This window comes from Puntigrus tetrazona, chromosome 18 (genome assembly GCF_018831695.1).
Source record: "Puntigrus tetrazona isolate hp1 chromosome 18, ASM1883169v1, whole genome shotgun sequence".
Lineage (NCBI taxonomy): Eukaryota > Metazoa > Chordata > Actinopteri > Cypriniformes > Cyprinidae > Puntigrus > Puntigrus tetrazona.
The window spans coordinates 17,912,838-17,936,887 of NC_056716.1; the positions used below are offsets into that span (position 1 = coordinate 17,912,838).

The window sequence follows — 24,050 nt, forward strand, 5'->3', positions numbered from 1 at the left end:
GGCTCAGTTATGTGCATTAATATTGTGAATCATTGACTGATTCAGCTAAACTTTGAGACTGTGAGATGCTGACTCAAACACATTTCAAGAGAATGCCGTTGTTGTTTTTTGCTAAAGAAAGTGATTTTGGGCTGCAGTATAATTTAAACATTTAATTTTTTGTAATGTAATATTAGTTATATATATATATATATATATATATATATATATATATATATATATATACATACAATAAATAATTATAATTATAATAAATAATTATTATATTATATTATAATAAATAATAAATATTATAAATAATTTCAGACAATTTATGATTTTTTTGGAATGCATTTCATCAATAAGAATTAGTGCTATCAAGCTATTTATTATTATTAATCTGATCCAAAAGTTTTGGTTTACATAGGATATGGTCGGGTACTGTGTATATTTATACATACACACACACATATGCATGTATATATTTAAGAAAAATATTAAATATATTTACACTAAAAATTACAGGAATCTAAATATATTCATGTAAATATAAATAAATACTAGTAACTATTTTCAAAATATATATTGTATATTTATATATACATAATAAATATACACAGAACACACACATATATATCACGCACATAAAACGTTTATTTTAGATGCAGTTATTCGCAATTAATTGTTCAGTTTTTGAAAGATTTTATTATTTCTATCAATTTATTATTATAATTTATTGATTTATTAGTAGTATTATATTATGTTGAAATTGCAAATCAGAAGGCATATTTTCTTGTAAAAAAAAAAAAAATACAATTTACAATTTGAACAAAACATAATTTCTGATTTGAGATAAGGCTAATGTCCTTGTGAAACCCGGCATCAGCCTTATGTAAATATATTTACTGACTAAACCGCAGTTTTCTTTCGGCCGGCCGTGGACTTTTCCAGTCAACCTGAGAAAGTAAAGTCTGTCTAAAAAGCAAGCTTTTGTGCATTAAATTATTTACAGCGTAGATCCAGCCACGAGGGCGATGATTCATTGACTGCGTTTCTATCAAGCACAGTAAACCCGTGTTTTGCAGGATTGCAGTCTGCAGTTGAACGACGAAGAGGGGCATCGCTGTTACCCGCTGGATGGACACCTGCTGTGCCACCGATGCCACCTGCACCGGTTAAAAACCCCTCATCCGGCCCACCCGCCCCCGAGTTACCCGCTGCACGTCACTGAACTGTGAACACGAAGACGGGAGGACCGCTCCTTCCTCTAAACAATAAACAGGAGCCCATTTGACCGAGCGGGGAGGCTTCTATTATTATTTCATCCCTCGTCGAGGTTACGGAGGGGTTTGGGCTCGGCGTCCGGCGTTAGGGATCGAAGGGAGACGCTTGCCCGTTTTTTCCTCCTGAACGCCAAACAACAGCACTGAACACGGACTGAGATACGACTTCCTGTGCCTTCATCGGAAATCCTGCGTCGATTGCTGCCTTCGACACGCACCGTTTCTATCTCCTGCCAGATATTTGTGCCAAGCTGCTGGGGTCTTTAAAGGGACAGTTCACCTGAAATTATAGCTGCAAACTTGTACGAGCTTTTCTTCCGCGGCAGAAATACATTAAAATCTCATTTCAAGGCAAGACACTACAGGAAAAAAAAAACTGTTTATTTTGCTTCCACAAGAAGTCCATTTTTTTTCCCTCAGTGCATAGAAATAATCTAAAATACACCTTTAAGTTACACTTTAATTATAGTTTTCAGCTAAATACACATTCAGTACACATTCTCTAATCAATATGCATTTAATTTTATAGTTTTATTCTTATGTATATTCCGAAGGGATGTTTTCATGGTTCGCCTGATATGTATTTAACACATAAAAAAAATATGATTTATTTTCTGCACATTAAATAATAAAAGCCCCCTCTGTAAAAACATGCCGGCAAATAAAAAAAAACATTGTGCAAATTAAAGCATTTGAAATGCATTGTTTGAATATCTAAGCATTTTTAATAGAGATACCTTAACTTCATTAAGCACAATCACCTGCATGAAGTCTTGCTTTCTAAAAAAAAGTATCTTGTTTTCGCTTAAAAAAAAAAATAAATGTCAGAAAATCTTTATTAAAATAAATTAATAATTAAAATCTTAATTCAAAGAAAAAACATTGTTGGATATATTTTTATTTTAAGAATAAATCTAGCTTAATGTCTTATATTTTGCAGAAAAGGCTTAATATCTTTATTTTCTGCCATGTATTTTGCATATTTAAACATAGCGTTTCATAAAACTTGTGATACGAATCAAGGAAAGTATAACGAAACCTATTACCTATTTTCTTAATTAACCTGTGGTGGCTTGCCTTAAACTGTCCATAAATAGTTTGAAGAGGGTGAGCAAATAAGGGTGAACTGTGCTTTTAATCATCGATTTAATGGCAGCAATGGGCCGAACGCTGATGCATCGCTGACGTTTTCTTCACCAGGTGACGTTGTGAAACCTGCTGCACATAGATGGACTTACAAATGTATATTTTGCTGTCTGACATGAACCAGGCCGTTACGACCCGACACCAGCAGAACGGGGCTGGATCTGTGAACTCTTACGTCGTGCTCTTCAGACACTGGTTTGTCTCTTGATGAGGTGCCTTCCTGCCTTACCTATTCCTTAACGTGGAGGAGACGCGCTTGCAATGTGTCTCCGGAGACTCTTAAGGGACTCTAGAGGTGCGCAGGGGTCAAAGGTCGCGCCTGGATGTGCTGGACTCAGCCAGGCCCCGGAAACCCGCTGCGCTCGTCCTACGTTTGCGCGGTGCAACGGAGCGCAAGGCAACAGAACATTTTGCACATGTCAGAATAATAGTGAAGTCGTGAAGACTATGAAAAAAACACACACGTGTAGAAGTCTGGGAATGATGTCAAAATTACTTCCTCTTGGTCTGGATTCACATCGACGAAAAATTATGCGTTGCTGGAAGCTTATTGCATCACGTCGCACCTGTTTAGGACATAAGTGAGCGTATATGTGGAAAAGAGAGTCTGTGTGTGTGTGTGTAGTTGTGTATATGTTCATGTGCACTAGTGGCTGGGCCACTGTGTGTGTGTGTGTGTGTGTGTCTCAAATACCGCGACCTTGATGAGTATTTAGACACTTAAAGATATAGTCCACCCAAAAATGAAGCCGTTAGATGAGTTTGTTTCTTCATCAGATTGGGATAAATGTAGCATCGCATCAGTGTCAGTGAATGGGTGCCGTCAGAATGAGAGTCCAAACGGCTGATAAAAACATCACAGGTAATCCACCCCACTCCGGTCTAGCAGTTAACATCTTAGATAGATACAAATCCATCATGTGGAGGTTTTTCATTTCAAACCGGCGCTCCCAGCTAAAATACGAGTCCATAATAAAGACTAGCAGACGCTGCCTTATGTGTGCAGATTTCTCTCCTGATTCAGACCAGATTACTTTTCCACAGTATTACAGTTATTACGAAATCATATTTTAGCCGGGGAGGTGCTGCGACGGCCTCCAGCCCGAACCGGGCTCTCATTCTGACGGCACCCATCCACTGCAGAGCAATGCTGCATCACTGCAAAAAGCTGCTGATAAGAAACGAACTCATCTACATGTCAGACGGCCTGAGGATGAACGGTCTCAAGTGTCTCAAATGCTTCTCGGGTCACTGTTCCACACAGACATCTGTGATACTACTGACAGAACCCGGGTTCTACGTGTTCCCCTCACCCGAGAAGACCCGACACAGAGAGTCGTCTTTGAATCCAGTGACTTCTTATCTGCAAAGCAGACCGTAAAGCTCAAGCGAAGAAGCGTGTTTGCTGACTGATTACCGTACCTGCTCGTCCTGAAGGAAGATCCTGGGTCGATGTACAGCGTCTGTGACATGCTGTCGGCGGCCGGATGAAATCTTTCCCAACCCAAGTGTTTTCTGTGCTAATCGACAGCATGAATATCGAATACGATGACAGAACATATCTCTCTGAACGGTTCAGCAGCCTCAGACGATTCCGCTTTCAGATCATTCCAAGTGTTTGGTTTTTTTTTTTGTGCATAATATTTTTCTCCACGTTGTCTTAATCCACTTTTAAAACGTACTACTATTGCATAGCACAACGCTAGAGTCCCTGTAAATAAAGAGCGTAGAATGTATTTCCTGCATTTATCAGAGATTAGACGAACGGTAGCTTTCCTTCAGTTAGTTCTTTAAAAAATGCACATCTTACGTTCTGTTGCATCACCTTTTTTTTTTTTTTTTTTTTTTTATCGTACAATGTTTCGATTTCCTAGATATTTCATAAATAAAGAAAAGGCAAAGTAGATTTATTTATCTAAACGTGAAAAGTTTAAAGTTATTTAATGTATGAAGAGTCGGGACGTATCATTTAACCGTAGATTTATGTAATCTGCTTTTTCAATAAAGTGGTTTTTGTAGTTAACTTAAGCTGTGACTGGTTTTATTTTTGTACAGAATCTGGGTTACCGCATCTGCAATAAGAACAGGACCGATTTTCATTTTCGATTCAAAATGTTTAACGAATCGAATAATGTATAAATGAATTAAAAAACGAACAAAAATGAATAGCTTTTGAATGTGACGAATGAATGAATGAATGTGGTGACACTTTATAACAAGGGTTCATGGATCAACACGTTTAGTGAGGATTTACTGGTCTTTGTTAATGTTAGTTCACAGTGCACTAATTAATGGTAAAAATGTTAGCTTTTGATTTTAAGAATGCATTTGTAAAAGCTTAATTTACGCTAGGAATAATTGACGTATTGTTAACTAATAAATCTTATTGTAAAGTTGTTTTTGTTAATTTTCTATTGGCCAAATCCTTTAAAAATTTACTTTATTTACTTTTACTTTACATGAGTGTATATATATATATATATATATATTGCAGGTCGTTTATATATATATATATATATATATATATATATATATATATATATATATATATATATATATATATATATATATATTTTTTTTTATCATTTTTTAAATGATTTTAAAATAATTTTTAAAATCAATTTTAAAATTTAAACATTTTTGCTTAATATTACGTGTCACTTTTGATGAGGGTTGTATGATCTTTAAATAATATCTGATTTTAAATGCAAAATATATGAAGCATACATTTTTGCAAAATAAAATGAAATGTGCAAAATATACTTAATTGCACTACTTCTGCACAATCACAGTGCATTAAGTAGGACTTTAAGCGGTTTAATACACTAAAAATACAATTGCAGGTCGTTTGATTAAGTGCATAAATAGGAAAAATGTATTTGTAGTATACTTGGCATGAAATAAATTGATTTGAAATCATATATATATTATTTTTCGCTAGTGTAATGCTATTATTTTCAAGTAATCATAATGAGTTTTTCTGACCTCTATAAACAGCACCCGGGGTGATTTTAATAATCAGATTAAACACGTCTGAGCACACACACACACACACACACACACACACACACACACAGACACAGATTGGACCTTAATTAGGTTTTAAAGAACAACTTCTCTTAATCTCTGTTTTTTAAGTCCGTCTGGGTTTATATCAGCATGCAGCCGAAACTATATTATATAATAAATCTATTTTAAAGTGTCACGCACCTCATATGTCTGATTAGCCGATTCGAGTCATTCTCTGAAGTCTGCAGCACGTCTATAATCATGTTCATGGCAGACGGTGTATAAACGGTGTGATGTTTCCTCGTGAAAGCCTTGAGTTGTTTGCTGGCGTTGAACAGAAGGTGTTGAGTTCATTAGCTGCTGGACGACAAACAGCAGACGAGCTGCGGCTTTAATGAGACTCTTACCGTTTTATTTCTCAGTCTTGAATCTAGAGTTGATCAGAATTCATTCGATTCAAAGCTAAATACATTTCAAATGTGCTCAACTGCAACTTCGTCGTAACCGATGTGATTGCTGATATATTTAAACACATGACGTGTGCCGTGTGTTTTAATGGCAATGGCGTCCGTTGATCATAAATAGTTCAGTTGTGTTTTCTTTTGAGCTCATATTTTGTAGAAAAAAGTGATTTTTTTGGAACATTTCTCTAAAAATAGATTTGTGTTCAACAGAAGAAATGTTGAAACAACTTGAGGGTGAGTGAATAATGATTTTGATTATTTTTGGGTGAACTGTCCCTTTAAGTGGGCTAAATAAAGCAATCATTTCAAATGATATATAATAATACTTTCAGGACGCAGTTTCTGAATGTATCTTACGATACTCATTTTTTTCTCAATTCTGCCATATAAACACATACGTGGCAAAGCCTTTCCCCCTTATTTTTATAATCCAGAACCTGATTTGTCGCATGTAAGCTTAATTATGAGATTAATCAGAATTTTTCGATGCGCGCTGTAGAAACGGCGCGACAACGAAAACGAATGCAATTGCAAAACTGGAATAGTTTTTTTTTAAAAAGCTGCCTTTTCCGTGGAGGAAACTTTATAAATAATTCTTTCCGAGAATGCATGAAAAAAAGCCTGAATGGTGAGATCATGAGAGGTTCAGGGGGTCTTTCCGTGTAAACCAGGGTTTCTTTTTCAGACCACCCAAAATCTCTGCCCGCGCTTCTCCACCGGGCTTTACGTAACCCCGGGTCCGTGGGAACGGCTTGTGTCCAGCGTGTGTGCCGTTGCGTTCGGCCTCGTGTGTAATTCAATCAGGAAATACCGTCGTGGTACGAAGAGATCGGCTCAGTAGCTCTGGAAGTGGAGCAAATAAAAGTGCATGAAGAAGAATGCAGCTAATGTGTCGTTAAGCATTTTAGAATGACCCTAGAAATGTTTAGCCTACGAACTGGTGTGCGTATGGATATTAATAAAGTCCATCGAGCAGCATAGCTGACTTTTTGTACAGGCGAAGTTAGTTAAATGGAAATGGGTGACAGCGGAGGTTTGTAAGTTCAGTGCACAAATGAACCTGCCTTGCCTGCTGTTAATGTGGATACGGCATGTGAAAATGATTGAACAACATTTCTCGCTGTATAGATCAATTCTGCATAACTTGAAGATGCACAGGCCTTCTGTGAGACGATCCAATCGACGTCCAAATGCACGTAAGTCCTGCTGCTATCAGTCGTTTGTTTCTGTTTAAAGGCGATGGTTATGGTGGTCATCACGAGCATGTTATCCAGTTGAGATGCTGCAGACGTTTCCAGGGAAACCTTCGTTCGGTGATGAGAAACAAACTTAATAATGAGTGATTTTTTAATATCGGCTCATAAAAGCTTTCTAGGATCAGCTTTAATTGCGAGACCTCTGAAGTCGGTTTAATAGTTGCGGCGGCTGACACTTTAAAATGCATGCTTTCTCTTTATATTAGATGATTAAAGCGACTGGTTTCACGTGGCTATTAAAAAGCACTGCTGATTAAAAGTCAAGCGAGCAAAACCGGTGAAGAAATAAGTCTGTAATTGCTGTAATGAAGCAACAGTTTGTGTTTCTCTATATCGCGGGAAATGCCGGATCACCATCGGCCCTCGATGACTAGTGCGGTTTTTCGCCCTAGTTGCCATGGCAACCGCGTTGCCTCTCAGATTCTCACGATGAACTGAAAATGTAAATGCATTTTGCTCTCTGCCGTTTTTTTTCCCCTAGCTCCGATGACATTTCAGAAATAATTATCTTCTTTTTTTTCCCAAGGAAAAGGCCGGAAATAACCAGGCAGGTGATGTTTGAAGTGAGAGACTTGTTGCTAGGCAACAGGCACGTTATAAACTGATCTGATCTCTCGCCGCCGTTCCTCTCTGATCTGTCAATCACCTCATCGGATGCACAGATGATGTACAGCTCGGGTGTTACGGTGCGCTAACGCTACGGTAAACATCAGCTGCCTCTTTTACTGTTTGTGGGGGATATTTTCGTTCCCGCGATGCCTTCCAGATGCGTTTGGGTCTCTGTGTGCTTCTGGGACTTGACTGGAACTGAACACAGCTGACTTTTGACCTCTTGTTCCAAAGAGCGTAGATAAGTATAGATGCCTCCTTCGTAGACGCCGTACTGGGGCCCGCAGACCTCCTCCGTCTGAGCAGGATTCATTGGTTACTATAGCGAACGACGTTGACCATTACAATATGGCAGACAGGTTACTTCTAGCAGCTCATCATAAGAGCTGCTAATGAGCATCTATGTGCACAGATCTATGCCAAACACTGGGAACCAGAGGGTTGTGGTGGACATGAACCTACAGCTCCACCTGCTGGTGAACGTCTCCTACGGGCTGGAGGTGTCACAGAAGCTGATGGCACACTTTTTAGGACAGGGCATGGCGGGAAACAGTTTCCAACTCATCCATGCATCCAAACATTTCCATTTGCCTTCATGCATTTATTATTGACATTTTTTCACGTGACTCGTGCATGCATGTATCCTGCTTTTTACAACATTAAAGAAGTATTTTTGTAATGTGGTTTTAATGCAATATTTATTGTTTTTATAATAAAGGTTATTCTAACTAAAATAATCTTATTTTATGTCAGATAGTTGCTATATATATATATATATATATATATATATATATATATATATATATATATATATATATATATATATATATATATATATATATATATATATATATGTATATATATATATATATATATATATATATATACACATATATATATATATATATATATATATATATATATATATATATATATATATAAACATAAAAAGTCTGATGAAATATATATATATATATATATATTCTCAGATTTTAAAATATTAGCAAAACACTTATTCTTATTATATATATTCTTATCAAAACAACAGAAATAGTGCAAAGTGATTTATTTTTGGGGGAAAAGACACGTGATAAATACAGAGAAACATTCTTTTAGTAAACTGAAAAACACAAGGTGCTTCAGAGATTTTTAAGTGTGTTTTTCAAGTAGTTTGGTGTAAAAGAAGGTAGCAAAATCTCTGATTTAGCGTTTATCATTTTGCATAATCCTAGATTAACAAATAAATGCATGTTTTAATTGTCAGTTAAAATGACGCTGCATTACAGTTTTGAAATGCTTAGGTTTTGGCTCCTCTTCACGGTTCATTCAAGCGAAGTTCTTCTTGAGGAAGTTGATGAGGCCGTTGGTGGATGAATCGTGAGAAGTGACCTCCGCTGAGTCCTGAAGCTCCGGTTCGATCTTCTTTGCCAGCTGTTTCCCGAGCTCCACTCTGAAATAAAAACAAATAAAATTCATGAAAATACTAAAAAAATTATTAAATAAATAAAAACGACAGCAAACTAAGACAAAACGACCAACATTTTAAGTGAAACTAAAGTGAAAATGGAATCTAAAAGTAGAAACTAATTTAAAACTATTCATAAAAACTGTAAAATAACACTGATCTGGTAATAAAATTAACTTAAATTATAATTGAACTAATTAAACTGTAGGATCAAAAATAAATGCATTTTTTAACTAAAACTAAATGAAATAAATATTTTAAAAAGTCAAATTTTAAATTAAATTAATAAAATTAAAATAATATATATATATATATATATATATATATATATATATATATATATATATATATATATATATATATATATATATATATATATATATATATATATATATATATATATATATATATATATAAAGATTATTTAAAATATTAATAAAAACACTGCCCTGATAATAAAACCGCTTTAAAATGCATTTTAAAATCAAAAATAGGATAAAAATAAATGTATTTTTAACTAAAACTACAGCTGAAATAAATATGAAAATCAAATATATATATTATATATATATATATATATATATATATATATATATATATATATATATATATATATATATATATATATATATATATATAAAATATTAAAAATAAAAACACTGCCCTGATAATAAAACCGCTTTAAAATGCATTTTAAAATCAAAAATAGGATAAAAAATAAATGTATTTTTAACTAAAACTACAGCTGAAATAAATATTTTGAAAAGTCAAATTTAAAATTAAATTAATAAATTAAAATGGAATTTTAAAATATATATATATATATATATATATATATATATATATATATATATATATATATATATATAGAGAGAGAGAGAGAGAGAGAGAGAGAGAGAGAGAGAGAGAGATTATTTAATATATTAATAAAAACACTGCCCTGGTAATAACACTACTTTAGCTATATTGAAGATGTTAGGATCAAAAATACATAAATTTAGTTTCATTAACATTCCTGAGATAATTCTTTACTAATTTTCCTGATTAGTTGAGTTTGGTCTTAATACGCTTGATTGGCCGACTCACCCCCACTGATCAAAACTGTTAATTTCCCACAGAACGCCCTGAATGAAGATCTTGTGTTCGTACATGGCTGTTAAAGAGAAGGTCAAAGGTCAGGAAGATGCGCCTCAGGTGATATCTAACACCAAACCATCTGAGACGCACCAATCAGGACGCCCAGAGTGTACGGAGACAGCGTCTTGAAGATGATGGAGTTAGTCGGCTTGTTTCCTTGGAAAACCTGGACGGAAACGCAGGGCAAAGATGAAACAGCCGCTAAGTGTATCCGCGCGAGCACAAGAAAACACTCGGATGAGACGCATGCAGCATGTGTCCTGTAGGGGTCAGTACGGCTCTCCAGATCCTCACTTTGTGCGGCAGGATCTTCTGCAGCGCGTCTCCGCTCAGTCCTCCGGCCTCCAGCTCTTTCTTGGCTTCCTCCGTGGTCTTTCCCTTCATCAGCGCCTCCGTCTGCGCCAGGAAGTTGGCCAGCAGGATCTGCAGAGCGCAGGATTAATATCTCACCTTTTTTACCCCAACAATTCTGACTTTTCCTAACGCAGGTTTGGGTTTACGTTTCACAATCAGCACATTTTTTAATTTATATTTCATCATTTATATACCTTCCTCCCTATATCTCACAAGCACTGTATTTTCTCTCCTAATGTGCAGTCTTTATCTCATAATTGATACGCTTTTCACCACAAATGTATATACATTTTTCTATCATCATAACTGATTTATATCTCACAATCATCACATTTCATAACTGATATATTCTTCCCAAAACTGTACGTTTATATCTAACGCTTATGACAATTTTCTCACAGTTTGCGGTTTATCTCTCATAATTAATACGTTTCCCCTAAATTAAAATGTTATATCTAACGATTAAGACATTTTGTCTCATCATTTGCAGTTTATATTTCGAATATATGATATATTTCTCGCAACCGATATACTTTTCCAACAATTTTAAGTTTATATCTTACAATAACAACATTTTGTTTTTCACAATCTGCTGGTTTATTCCACAACTGATGTTCTTTTCCCACAATCTCATAATTTCTGTACTTTTTTCACGCAATTTTAACTTTATATCTCACAATTTGCAGATTAAATCTCATAACCGATGCTTTTTTTTCCCCCTAAATTTTAAAGTTTATATCTTTTCATATAATTATGACACTTTCTCACAATTTGCAGTTTACATCCCCTAAATGATTTAATTTAATTTAAGCTATATTTCACAATCGTGACATGTTTTCTCCCAATTTGCAATTTATATACAACCCCCCACAGCTTTAATTTTATATCTTACAATCATGTCCTTTTTTCTGACAATTTGCTAATTTATGTCTAATAATTAACACTTTTTTTCCCCCGCAATCTGAAGTTTATGCTTTACAGTTATGACACTTTCTCGCGATTTGCAATTTATGTCTCATAATTAATACTTTTCCCTATCTATAACCAACAAAAACACCTCTCTTTCTCTCTCTCTGCCTCTGTATAGATATATACTGATATATATATATATGGATATAGATATGTCCCGAGGCAGATTTGAGCCGCATGGTGTGTTCCTCTCAGTACCTTGTGGTGGAGGTTGTTTCTGATTGGATGTTGAGACTGGGCAGGAATGAGGAAGTCAGCAGGAACCATACGAGTTCCTGCGGAGGAGACAGAAGGGTCAGCAGACGCTTCTCCCACCAAAACACACATGTACTGTCCCCTGCGTCAGAGAGAGGACCTTGGTGGATGAGCTGGTAGAAAGCGTGCTGCCCGTTAGTCCCCGGTTCACCCCACACGATCGGTCCGGTGTGATAGTTCACCCGGTTACCGGCGGTAGTGATGCACTTCCCGTTCGACTCCATGTCACCCTGTGAATCGCAGCATTCGTTTACTGACTTTCAGCGAAGCTGAGATTGAATTACAGCAAGAAATATAAAAACGTATACACCACTCCAAAAAATAAAAAAGATGCATGCGTTTGGGTTGCAGAAGCTAAAATTGCGACCGAAAAAAAAACACCTCTGCTGTACTGCAAGATGAAAATACACTTTTCTCGTGTGACTTGAATGCTGTGTCGCATGCATGAGCAGTCTGTCTGAAGTCTGTCCGTGCATGAGCGAAACACGCATCCATTCACGCACACGTTTAATTAAAAGGCCCCATTTCATATACAGAGCTTAGCCCGAGCCGGGGTTAGGCCGTAGTTCAAGTTAGGACGTTTATGAATCGTTTGCACGAAACATGCATTACTTGAAAAACATGCATTGCATGAAACATGCATCACATGAAACATGCATTACTTGAAAAACATGCATTGCATGAAACATGCATCACATGAAACATGCATAACTTGAAAAACATGCATTACATGAAACATGCATCACATGAAACATGCATTACATGAAACATGCATTACTTGAAAAACATGCATTACTTGAAACATGCATTACTTGAAAAACATGCATTACATGAAACATGCATTACTTGAAACATGCATCACATGAAACATGCATTACATGAAACATGCATTACTTGAAAAACATGCATTACATGAAACATGCATTACTTGAAACATGCATCACATGAAACATGCATCACATGAAACATGCATTACTTGAAAAACATGCATTACATGAAACATGCATTACTTGAAAAACATGCATTACATGAAACATGCATTACATGAAACATGCATCACATGAAACATGCATCACATGAAACATGCATTACTTGAAAAACATGCATCGCATGAAACATGCATCACATGAAACATGCATAACTTGAAAAACATGCATTACATGAAACATGCATCACATGAAACATGCATCACATGAAACATGCATTACTTGAAAAACATGCAATACATGAAACATGCATCACATGAAACATGCATCACATGAAACATGCATCACATGAAACATGCATTACTTGAAAAACATGCATTACATGAAACATGCATTACTTGAAAAACATGCATTACTTGAAAAACATGCAATACATGAAACATGCATTACATGAAACATGCATCACATGAAACATGCATCACATGAAACATGCATTACTTGAAAAACATGCATTACATGAAACATGCATTACTTGAAAAACATGCATTACTTGAAACATGCATCACATGAAACATGCATCACATGAAACATGCATTACTTGAAAAACATGCATTACATGAAACATGCATCACATGAAACATGCATTACATGAAACAAAGGCGTTAATTAAGATCGGCCGGAGTTGAAATGGCTTAGATTTGTGTTTTGGTCTAAGACTAAGCCTTGATTGCGAGAGCCGGATGTCAACGGTTTGAAAAAAACAAGCGCAGCTGCGAAAGCATGCACTTAGATGCTCTACAGGTGCATCTCACCTGCTGGAAGTAGGCAGCGAAGCGGTGCATGTACTGATCGTACGGCAGCAGACACTGAGTCTCCGCCTGGAAGAAGTTGATGTACCAGACGCCCAGAAGAGCGAGCAGCATGGGGGCGTTCCTGTCCACGGGAGCCGTGCGGAAATGAGTGTCCTGCCGCAGACGCACAGTCAGGGGTTAAATCAAGATCAAGACATCCTGCAACGACGCATTCGATCGCTCAAGCCACAATAAGGCCGCACAAGATCTTAGGATTCATCCGCGCATCCTGAACAAATCAAATGCGCAAAAATATCGAACTGTTTCCGAGCATTATTAAATCAGACAGCAGCATATTAGAGTGATTTCTGAAGGATCGCTTGACAATGAATGCTGGAAAACCAGGAATGAATCACACGTGAACAGACGTACCATCCAGTGAGCCCCAGCCAGCAGCTTCTCGAAGTTCTCGTATCCTGAGACAGAAGAGATAAAACAGACGCCTGAGATCCTCTCGCGCTCACAGGATATCTTCACGAGAGTCACGAGATAACACTCACCGATGTGAAGCGCGATGGACAGACCGATCGCAGACCACAGCGAGTACCGTCCGCCGACCCACTACAAAAAACATTAAGTAATGCACAACACGTTAGTCTTTCGAATTAGTGCTTGGATGCAGCCTGTGTTGTTAAAAGCGCTATATATATATATATATATATATATATATATATATATATATATATATATATATAAAAATGATTGACTAAAATGATTTAGAGTTAGTTAACTAAAACTAAGGCTGTGATTTATTGCTTGAAATTAAATAAAATCTAAACTAAAATTAGGCACGTTAAAAATATTTATATTATTAACGGCGTATAAATATTATAGTATTATAAATAACCATAAAAAACATTTCTTGAAATAGAATAAATGTTAATGAAAATAAAATAAATAAAAACACATCTATATAGACATATTAAGGAACAAAAGAAATGACAAAAAGTGGCAAATCAAACTAAAATGTACAATTTATTAAAACAATAATAATATTAATATAAATAAAAGCTATAGTGGTATCTTATAGTAAAATGCTAAGATATTAAAATAACACATTAAAACAAATTTATCACACAAGCCAGGCTTATTTCAGTTTGTCTGACTGCGTTTAACTGAAATAAACCTGGTTTATTTGGTAAACTTGTTTCATGAAACATGCCCCTGGTTTCACAGACAGGGCTTCGATTTCCCCCGGATCGGGAAATAGTTTAATGAGGACATTTAAGGATATTTTTATAAACGTGCCTTTGAACAATGAGTATCCTGAGACGAAACAAAGGCTTTTTAAAGGGTTTTTTCGGTTCAGTTTCGCCCGGGTTGGAGTCTATAACACACAGGACAGTAAGGAACCCTGCCCTTTAAATATCAACAATGTGACTGAAAGTATCCTGTCGGCCTTTACAGTGAACCGGTGCGTGACCTCCGCCGCGATAAGGTCAAGATCACGAATAACCCAGCGGCGTTCAGTGAGGGACTCTGGTTACCGGCAGCTGTCCAGACGCCTACTTCACAGGTCAGACCGCTACGGCAAAAATAGCTCTCGGCCCTCAGCGGGGCCCGACACTCACGTCCCAGAACTCAAACATGTTCTCCGGGTCGATGCCGAAGTCCTTCACTTTGGGCTGAAACACAGAAAGCGTTTGTGAAGCGATGAGTCATACTTCCTATGAAAGTTAATATATTCATTAAGACATTAGTGCCATCAAATCCAAAATATGCGTCTTTATTCACATGCATGTGTATTTTTATATATATATATATATATATATATATATATATATATATATATATATATATATATATATTTATTAATTATTTATTATTAAAATTTATTTATTTTATTAATTATTTATTTTATTTATATAATATATATATATATATATATATATATATATATATATATATATATATATATATATTTTTTTTATTAATTATTATTTTTATTTTTTATGTATTTTTTTATATTTTTTATATTCTCATAATGTTGTTTATATGTTAAATATATTTGTATATGACAAGTATTATATAAATATATATTTTCAAATTTATATATATATTATGTATTTATATATACATAATAAATATTCACAATGCATGCATTATGTAAACAAGTCTTTTATTTTGACAGCGCTAATTCTGATGCTCTTCAAAGGTTCCGGTTTTTTTGAAATGTTCCAAAAAGTAACATTCTATTTTATAATTTTTTGAAATTGATGGGAATGTTACATTTGAACGCTTAACATCACAGGAGGAACGACCGCGCTTATTTTATTTTTCTCCGTGAGCTCGTAATGCGATCGATACGTAGAAAAAAAACGCTTTAAGACTTCTTAAAGTTGACTTCTTAGCGCTCTATGGCCCAAAGGTCAAAGGCCAATATTACGGCACGGGTGTCTGTGATATCCTGAATGCAATGCTTCATTGTGCACGTTTATGGTTCTTTGAGTGCCCACGATGCGGAAATGGTTTAATGCGGACATTTAAGGATATTTTTCTGTGAGAACGACAAAAACGGCAGAAGAATGAGCGATAGCGCGCGCTTTGAACACCCCGAGGATGCCAGGAGAGACTCAAACTTTAAAGGCTGCAGGAACCACTCCTTCGCCGATTCGGCGTTTGTGATGGTCTCCTGGGTCGTGAATGTCTGACGGAAACAGTTTTTTTTACACAAATCTCACCGTGACACGTATCATCCAGCACACCCTTAAAGAGTGAACTAGGACAGAGCAATCTGAACGCCCCGTGACCTCCGCCAGACCTTCGGAGGTCGATGATGACGAGCACAACCCTCGGCGTTCAGTGAGGCCAGGGTTGGCGGCAGCTGTCCAGATGTTAGACACAAACCAGACGCGAGGTCCGCGCACGGCAGTACGGCCTCAGGGCCTCTGTCACCTCAGCGGACCCCGACAGCGCAAAATGATCCCAAAACCAACATCATAATTACGATAGTTATTCACAGCGAACTAATAAATGAACATTCGGATGAAATACTTAAATAAAGAATGCAAATATGATTTTATAAAACGTTTAAATAATTGAATTGAATTTAAAACTAAGCAATAAAATATAAATATGATTAAAGGTGTTTAACGCGAATGAATTCTGAAATAATTAAATAAAGAATGCAAATAAAATAATTAAAATAACTAATTATTTTCGGATAATTCGGACAAAATAATTAAATAAAGAATGCAAATAAAATAATTAAAATAACTAATTATTTTCGGATAATTCGGATAAAATAATTTAAAAAAGAATGCAAATATGATTTTATAAAACGTTTAAATAACTGAATTTAATTTAAAACTAAGCAATAAAATATTAAATATAAATATAATTATATATATATATATATATAATATATATATATATATATAAATCAATTATATAAATCAATAAATAAATATATAAATATAAATATATACAGCTCCTTATTAATTATTACGTGGTTTAGGGGTTTTTTATAGGAGTTAGGTTGTCGGGGCTATATGCCCCTTTAGGGTATTCTGGCATAATGTTGTTGATAGCCAGTTAAATATATTATGTATAAGACCTGGAAAGTATTATATAAATATAGCGCCTGGTGGCGGGTCTTGCCCCGCGGGACCCGGCCGGGCTCATATATATATTATGTATTTATATATACATAATAAATCAGAATCAATAGGGACATGCATTATCTAAACAAGTCTTTTATTTGAGAGAGCGGCTAGAGATAGTCGGGCTTCTGATGACTCTGGAACCCATCTTCTCAAAAAGGGGCTGGACTCTTGAAATGAGGCGGCAGGCTGGTGTGGGCTTGCTCATAGCTCCCCAGCTTAGCCGCCATGTGTTGGAGTTTAACCCGGTGGACAAGAGGGTTCTGCGACTTCGGGTTGGGGGAGGACTCTCACTGTCATTTGTGAAATTGATGGCAGTGTTACACCCGGCCTTCTTGGAGTCCTTGGGAGGGGTGCTGGAAAGTGCTCCAACCGGGGACTCTATCGTCCTGCTGGGGACTTCAACGCTCACGTTGGTGATGCTAGTGACACCTGGAGGGGCGTGATTGGGAGGAAGCCCCCGATCTAAACCTGAGTGGTGTTCTGTTGTTGGAATTCTGTACTAGGCACGGTCTGTCCATAAAACACCATGTTCAAGCACAAGGGTGTCCACCAGTACACCTGGCATCAGGACACCCTAAGGTCGATGATCGACTTTGTGGTTGCATCTGATCTGGCCGCATGTCTTGGACAGGTGAAAAGAGCTGTCAACTGATCACCACCTGGTGGTGAGTTGGATCCGGTGGCTGGGAGGATCGGACAGAAGGCCCAAACGCTGAGGGTCATTGGGAACGTTTGGCAGAGACCCTGTATGAGATCTTCAACTTGCAGTGCTTTACGGATCCCGAGGAGGCTGGAGACATTGAGTCCGAATGGACTTGTTCTCTACCTCTTTGGTCGCGCGCAGCCGTCCGGAGCTGTGGCGTAAAGTCTCCGGTGCGTGTCGTGGCGGTAACCGTCCCGAACCCGATGGTGGACACCGAAGTAAGGGATGCCGTTAAGCTGAAGAAGGAGTCCTATCGGGCATGGTTGGCCCGAGGACCCCTGAAGCAGCGTGGGCCAAGCGGACTGCTGCCCGGTGGTTGTGCAGGCAAAACTCGGGTCTGGGGAGTTCGGGAGGCCATGGAAAATGACTATCGAACGGCCTCAAAGAGGTTCTGGCAAACCGTCCGACGCCTCAGAAAGGAAAGCAGTGCCCTGCCAACACCGTATATAGTGCTGATGGGAACCTGCTAACCTCGACTGGGGATATTGTGGGGCGGTGGAAGGAATCTTGAGGACCTCCTCAATCCCGTCAACACGTCTTCCACTGAGGGAGCAGAGGCCGGGATCCGGGGACTCACCATTATCCTAGCTGAGGTCACTGAGGTGGTTGAGAAGCTCCTCTGTGGCAAGGCACCAGGTGGAGCAGATCCGCCCGGAATACCTCAGGTCTCTGGATGTTGTGGGGCTGTCTTGGCTGACACGCCTCTGCAGCATCGCGTGGTGGACGCGGGGAAAGTGCCTCTGGACTGGCAGACGGGGTGGTGGTTCCCCTTTCAAGAAGGGGGACCAGGGGTGTGCTCCAACTATAGGGGATCACACTTCTCAGCCTCCTGGGAAAGTCTATGCCAGGGTACTGGAGAGGAGAACGCCCGATAGTTGAACCTCGGCTTCAAGAGGAACAATGGGTTTCGCCCTGGACGTGGAACACTGGACCAGCTCTACCATCAGGATGCTGGAGGGTTCCTGGGAGTTTGCCCAACCAGTCTACATGTGTTTTGTGGATTTGGAGAAAACCGGGTTCTCGTGGTGTCCTGTGGGGTGATGGGAATATGGGGTAACTTTGCTAAGGGCTGTCCGATCCCTGTATGATCAGAGCAGGAGCTTGGTTCGCATTGCCGGCATTAAGTCAGACTTGTTTCCAGTGCATGTTGGACTCCGACAGGGCTGCCCTTTGTCACCGGTCCTGTTCATTATTTTTATGGACAGGATTTCTAGGCGCAGTCAGGGGCCGGAGGGGGTCTGGTTTGGTGACCACAGGATAGCTTCTCTGCTTTTTGCTGATGATGTTGTTCTGTTGGCTGCATCTGGCCAAATGCAGCTGAGTGTGAAAGGGATGAAAATCAGCACCTCCAAGTCTGAGGCCTTGGTCCTAGTCGGACAAGGGTGGCTTGCCCCCTTCAGGTTGGTAATTGCCCCAATGGAATTTAGTATCTTGGGGTAAGCAATGAGGAAGGATAAACGAGAGATTGACAATCGGTGCAGCTTCTGCAGTAATGCAGTCGCTGACTGGTCTGAAATAATTAAAAAAAGAATGCAAAATAAAATAATTAAAATCTTAACTAATTATATTTAGGATAATTGGGAACCGAAATAATTGAGATCCCGGAATGCAAATAAAATAATTCGTAGGGTGGCTGGGCGCTAATTATTTTCGGATAAGTTTCGGGAGGATAAAATAATTCCTCCACAAAAAGAATGCAAATATGATGTCCCACCGGGAAGAGGCCCCGGGAAGACCTAGGACACGCTAGAAACGTTTAAATAACTGAATTTAATTTAAAACTAAGCAATAAAATATTAAATATAAATATAATTACAGCTGTTTAAAGGCGAATGAATAAACAAATTAGTAAATGTATTTAAAAAATGGTATTTAGAGTGTATATAGTATAGTATGGAGTGTTTATAGTATTAATATATTTTAGGGTGTAAAAATAAATAAGTAAACCACATAGATGCTGTTAAGTATTAGAAAGAGTGTGCCTTGCACAATGATAAAAAAAATAAAATAAATAAAGACGTAACTAAAACAAAGGACAGAGATCATCGGTGTATGCTAAATTACTATTTCAGTCTATTTCAAAATGTTTTTTTTTATTTTAATTTCAGTTTTTCAGTCTTAAATATATCAGACAAGTAAAAAATACCCCCTCAAATAGTAGATTTCTACTATTAGAAATACAGTGCCAGTTGTGACTTTTACTAGCAAAAAAACAGTCTGACCAGCACATCCCTAAGACCCCTGATCCGACGACAGGAGAAAAGAAAAACCATTTGCTGCTTTGATTTCACGAACCAGATCGGATCCACCGATGCCGACATTAACCACATCCGTGATGGGTTTCCCCGTGTATCCCTTCCACTCTCCGCTGCGGACTTTCTGTGGAGGGCACACACACACACACACACACACACACACACACTAAGTCAGTTTAAAACTGAACTGGAAGCTAAGTGCTGGGCGTCTGGTCAGAGGAGAACTGGCCCCGACTGAGTCTGGTTTCTCCCAAGGGTTTTTTTTCTCCATTCTGTATGGATGGGGTTTGGGTTCCTCTGGCTTGCTTTGTCGGGGACACTTAACTTCTAGCGATTATCATCGAATTAGACCGTCTCTGCATTTAATAACAAATTGTTCACTCTGGTCATTATACATCCCTTGTATTCTTCAACTTTATACTGTACAGTGCTTTGATGCGACCTGTGTTGTTAAAAGCGCTATATAAATAAAAATGATTGATTGATTGATTGATAGAGATGCAGTTTCCGTATCTGATCAGCGTTTATTTTCAAACACGTCACCCACGTGACAGAAGCCCTTCATCTTCTCCAGGACCCGGTTGACCTCCGGCATCACGTCTTTGCCGTCGACGTTTATGGGAGCGTTCGAGCGGTTCCTCAGAGCCACGTGGAGAACGGCACGGCCCTGCAGAACACAGAACACACTTTTGAACACACACACACACACACACACTTCCCGTTCACGTGCAAGTGTGTTATAAAATAGATCACATAAACAACGATCAGCTGGTTTGAAGATACGAATGTGATCTGCAATACCTCCGTGAAATTAATCTTTTCTCCCGAAAACATCTTGTCCCTGGAGGCCTCCACGCCTCGAGACTTGGCCTGAGGGAAAAGGCTGTTATATTCACACGATGACTCTCCGCTCAGCGTCCATCTGCTCAGATCCTTACCAGCTCCGCGAGCATCTTCATAACCTCTTCGTTTACGAGGTTCTTGGAGTAGTCCAGCAAGATGTCCCCTTCGTCTGTTTTTAAAGTCAAGCTGTTGAAAGAGGACAAGCATGCAGCTTCAGATGAATATAATATATATTCAGTTGCTCAAAGACGTTAAAAGCATTATAAAGTTATCATTATGCAGAAACTGTACAGGTTTTATATTTTCCCAATCAAGTGGAATATATCAATCTAAATATATATATATATATATCTAAAATATATATATATATATATATATATATATATATATATATAAAGAAAAAATTTATATATTTATTTATTTATATATTTATATTTTCCCAAAAAAGTGGAATATATTTATCTATTTATATATATATATATATATATATATATATATATATATATATATATATATATATATATATGTATATATATATTATCCCAATCAAATGGAATATATTTATATATATATATATATATATATATATATATATATATATATATATATATATATATATATATATATATATATATATATATATATATATATATATATATATTATATATATTATATACAGAAAAAAAAAAGTTTTTATGTCATTACATTGTTTATAGCATAAGAAAAAAATGGAAAACCAATTTTTTTAACTTGTATTTTATTTCTACTTTATTATATGCCCTTTCATCTAAACATTTAAATTGAATGGGCATCAAAAAGCCTTTTTTTCAATTTTTGTTCAGGATTTTTTCCGCCAAGGCTGATTTTAAATTATGTTAGCAAAAAATCATTTCACGTACAGTTTGGTTTTGTGCGATGCGTGTGTGAAAATTTCCCCGTTAAACACAGTGCCTCTATACACCGTAACCAGTCTGCATATTAATGTGATTCGTCCTAACGGGACTAACAGTTGACCAGATTTTTCATAATAATATCTAATATTTGCATAAAAATATTGACATGATTTATTTTCCTGTTCAATTGTTATGTCTTCCAAAATGCACAGTAAGCATGCTCTTATTCCTGGCGTCCTCTACAGTGGACATGCATGACATTTTGTCCTGTATTTGGATTAAAATTCCCTTTAACATTTTCACTAAATTGATTTTAGCCATCTATAAAGACCTAGGTGTGGTCATGAAACTCCCAAACATTTCTGAAAAGCCCAGAAAGTGAGGACTCAGAGGAATCCACCAAAAAGGACACAACTGCAGGATATCACGATCTCTTGAGGTTTAAGAGTTATGCATTGGTTTTAATGACGACGGACAGGACAATACGTGCGACTCCGCCCACTATACGCTTGCTAATTATTAAAAATATTATTTAAATTAAAGAAAACAAAATGACATTAAACTAACGAGTCGCTTCACGCATAATATTTAAATCAGCACGTAAGTGATTAAATAAATACAATAAAAAGTACCTGAACTTCTGAAATCTGTTTTGATCGGCCTCGAACATCTGCCTCATGTTGAGACCCGCGGCGTTTGATTTGAACCATTTCTCCAGATTCTGGAAGTTCGGGTCGCTCGTGAGTCCCATCCTGAACCTGTCCAACCTGCGCGCGTGCGAGTGAGTGAGTGTGTGTGTGAGAGTGTGTGTGAGTGTGTGTGTGTCCGGCTGAACTGAACCCAAATGTCAGAGGATCACCTTCATGAAGGACGAAGAAAGCAGCTGATCTGCAGCTCGGCACACCCCTCTCTCTCTCTCACACACACACACACACACACACACACACAGACACACGCGCGCGCGCACACACACACACACACACAGACACACACACACACACACACACACACACACACACACACACACACACACACACACACACACACACACACACACACACACACACACACACACACACACACACACACACACACACACACACACACACACACACACACACACACACACACACACACACACACACACACACACACACACACACACACACACACACACACACACACACACACACACACACACACACACACACACACACACACACACACACACACACACACACACACACACACACACACACACACACACACACACACACACACAGACACACACAGACACACACACACACACACACACACACACACACACACACACACACACACACACACACACACACACACACACACACACACACACACACACACACACACACACACACACACACACACACACACACACACACTGTACTTACTAGTGCACTGCAGAGGGGTCCACAAACATTTCTACCATAAAGTTACTTTATATATGACATAAAATGTTACTAAATAACAATAACATAAATCTAAAATAATAACACCAACAACAATAAAAACATTTTATTTATTTATAAATACACAAAATAAATAAATAAAGTGAGGGATATGGCGCCATCTATCGACACGCATCAGCATTGTGTTTGTTGAAGTGTTGAACGCTAGAGGACACGGGAGTCCGTCACATCAGTCTCTAATCATCTCTAAATATTTGTTTTATTGTACTCCTCTTACATTTTTTGTCTTTTTTTATATATACATGTACACTTAGTGGTCATTCTGGTGAAACGCTGTTGGACGTTTCTTGTCGCAACAGAAAGACAAAAATAATTAAATAAAGCGTCAATAAAATATTTTGGATAATAATAATAATAATAATAATAATAATAATAATAATAATAATAATAATAATAATAATAATAATAATACGTATATAACATAGCAACATGCTCAATAAATTACCTCTATAATAAAAAAATATTGTTATTATTATCACTAAATATTGTACGTCGTTAAAAACTAAAGATACAGTAGTATTTTAGTATTTAAGGGAAATA

At 37.2% G+C, this 24,050-nt stretch overlaps 2 protein-coding genes across 2 annotated transcripts in view; one reads left to right on the forward strand and one right to left on the reverse strand.

Annotated features, from left to right (window-relative positions):
• Positions 1-4,431, forward strand: part of LOC122323000 (WT1 interacting protein) — a 29,302-nt gene extending 24,871 nt beyond the window's left edge. Inside the window, exon 8 of the mRNA XM_043216610.1 lies at positions 1,065-4,431. Within this exon, the coding sequence (XP_043072545.1) occupies positions 1,065-1,217 (153 nt within the window). The 3' untranslated portion in view covers positions 1,218-4,431. The remainder of the gene's footprint in view (positions 1-1,064) is intronic.
• A 4,366-nt stretch (positions 4,432-8,797) lies between these two features.
• On the reverse strand, positions 8,798-22,877 carry gpib (glucose-6-phosphate isomerase b). Its single transcript, XM_043216736.1, is given in 20 exon segments — positions 8,798-9,196; positions 10,298-10,364; positions 10,439-10,514; positions 10,643-10,771; positions 11,870-11,946; positions 12,027-12,156; positions 13,665-13,817; positions 14,076-14,119; positions 14,204-14,264; positions 15,275-15,366; positions 16,254-16,379; positions 16,485-16,534; positions 16,536-16,564; positions 16,566-16,598; positions 18,071-18,078; positions 20,303-20,390; positions 20,814-20,933; positions 21,068-21,136; positions 21,205-21,295; positions 22,635-22,877. Coding segments are annotated over 20 exon segments (1,686 nt in total). The 5' UTR covers positions 22,754-22,877; the 3' UTR covers positions 8,798-9,072.
• Between the last annotated feature and the right edge of the window lie 1,173 nt (positions 22,878-24,050).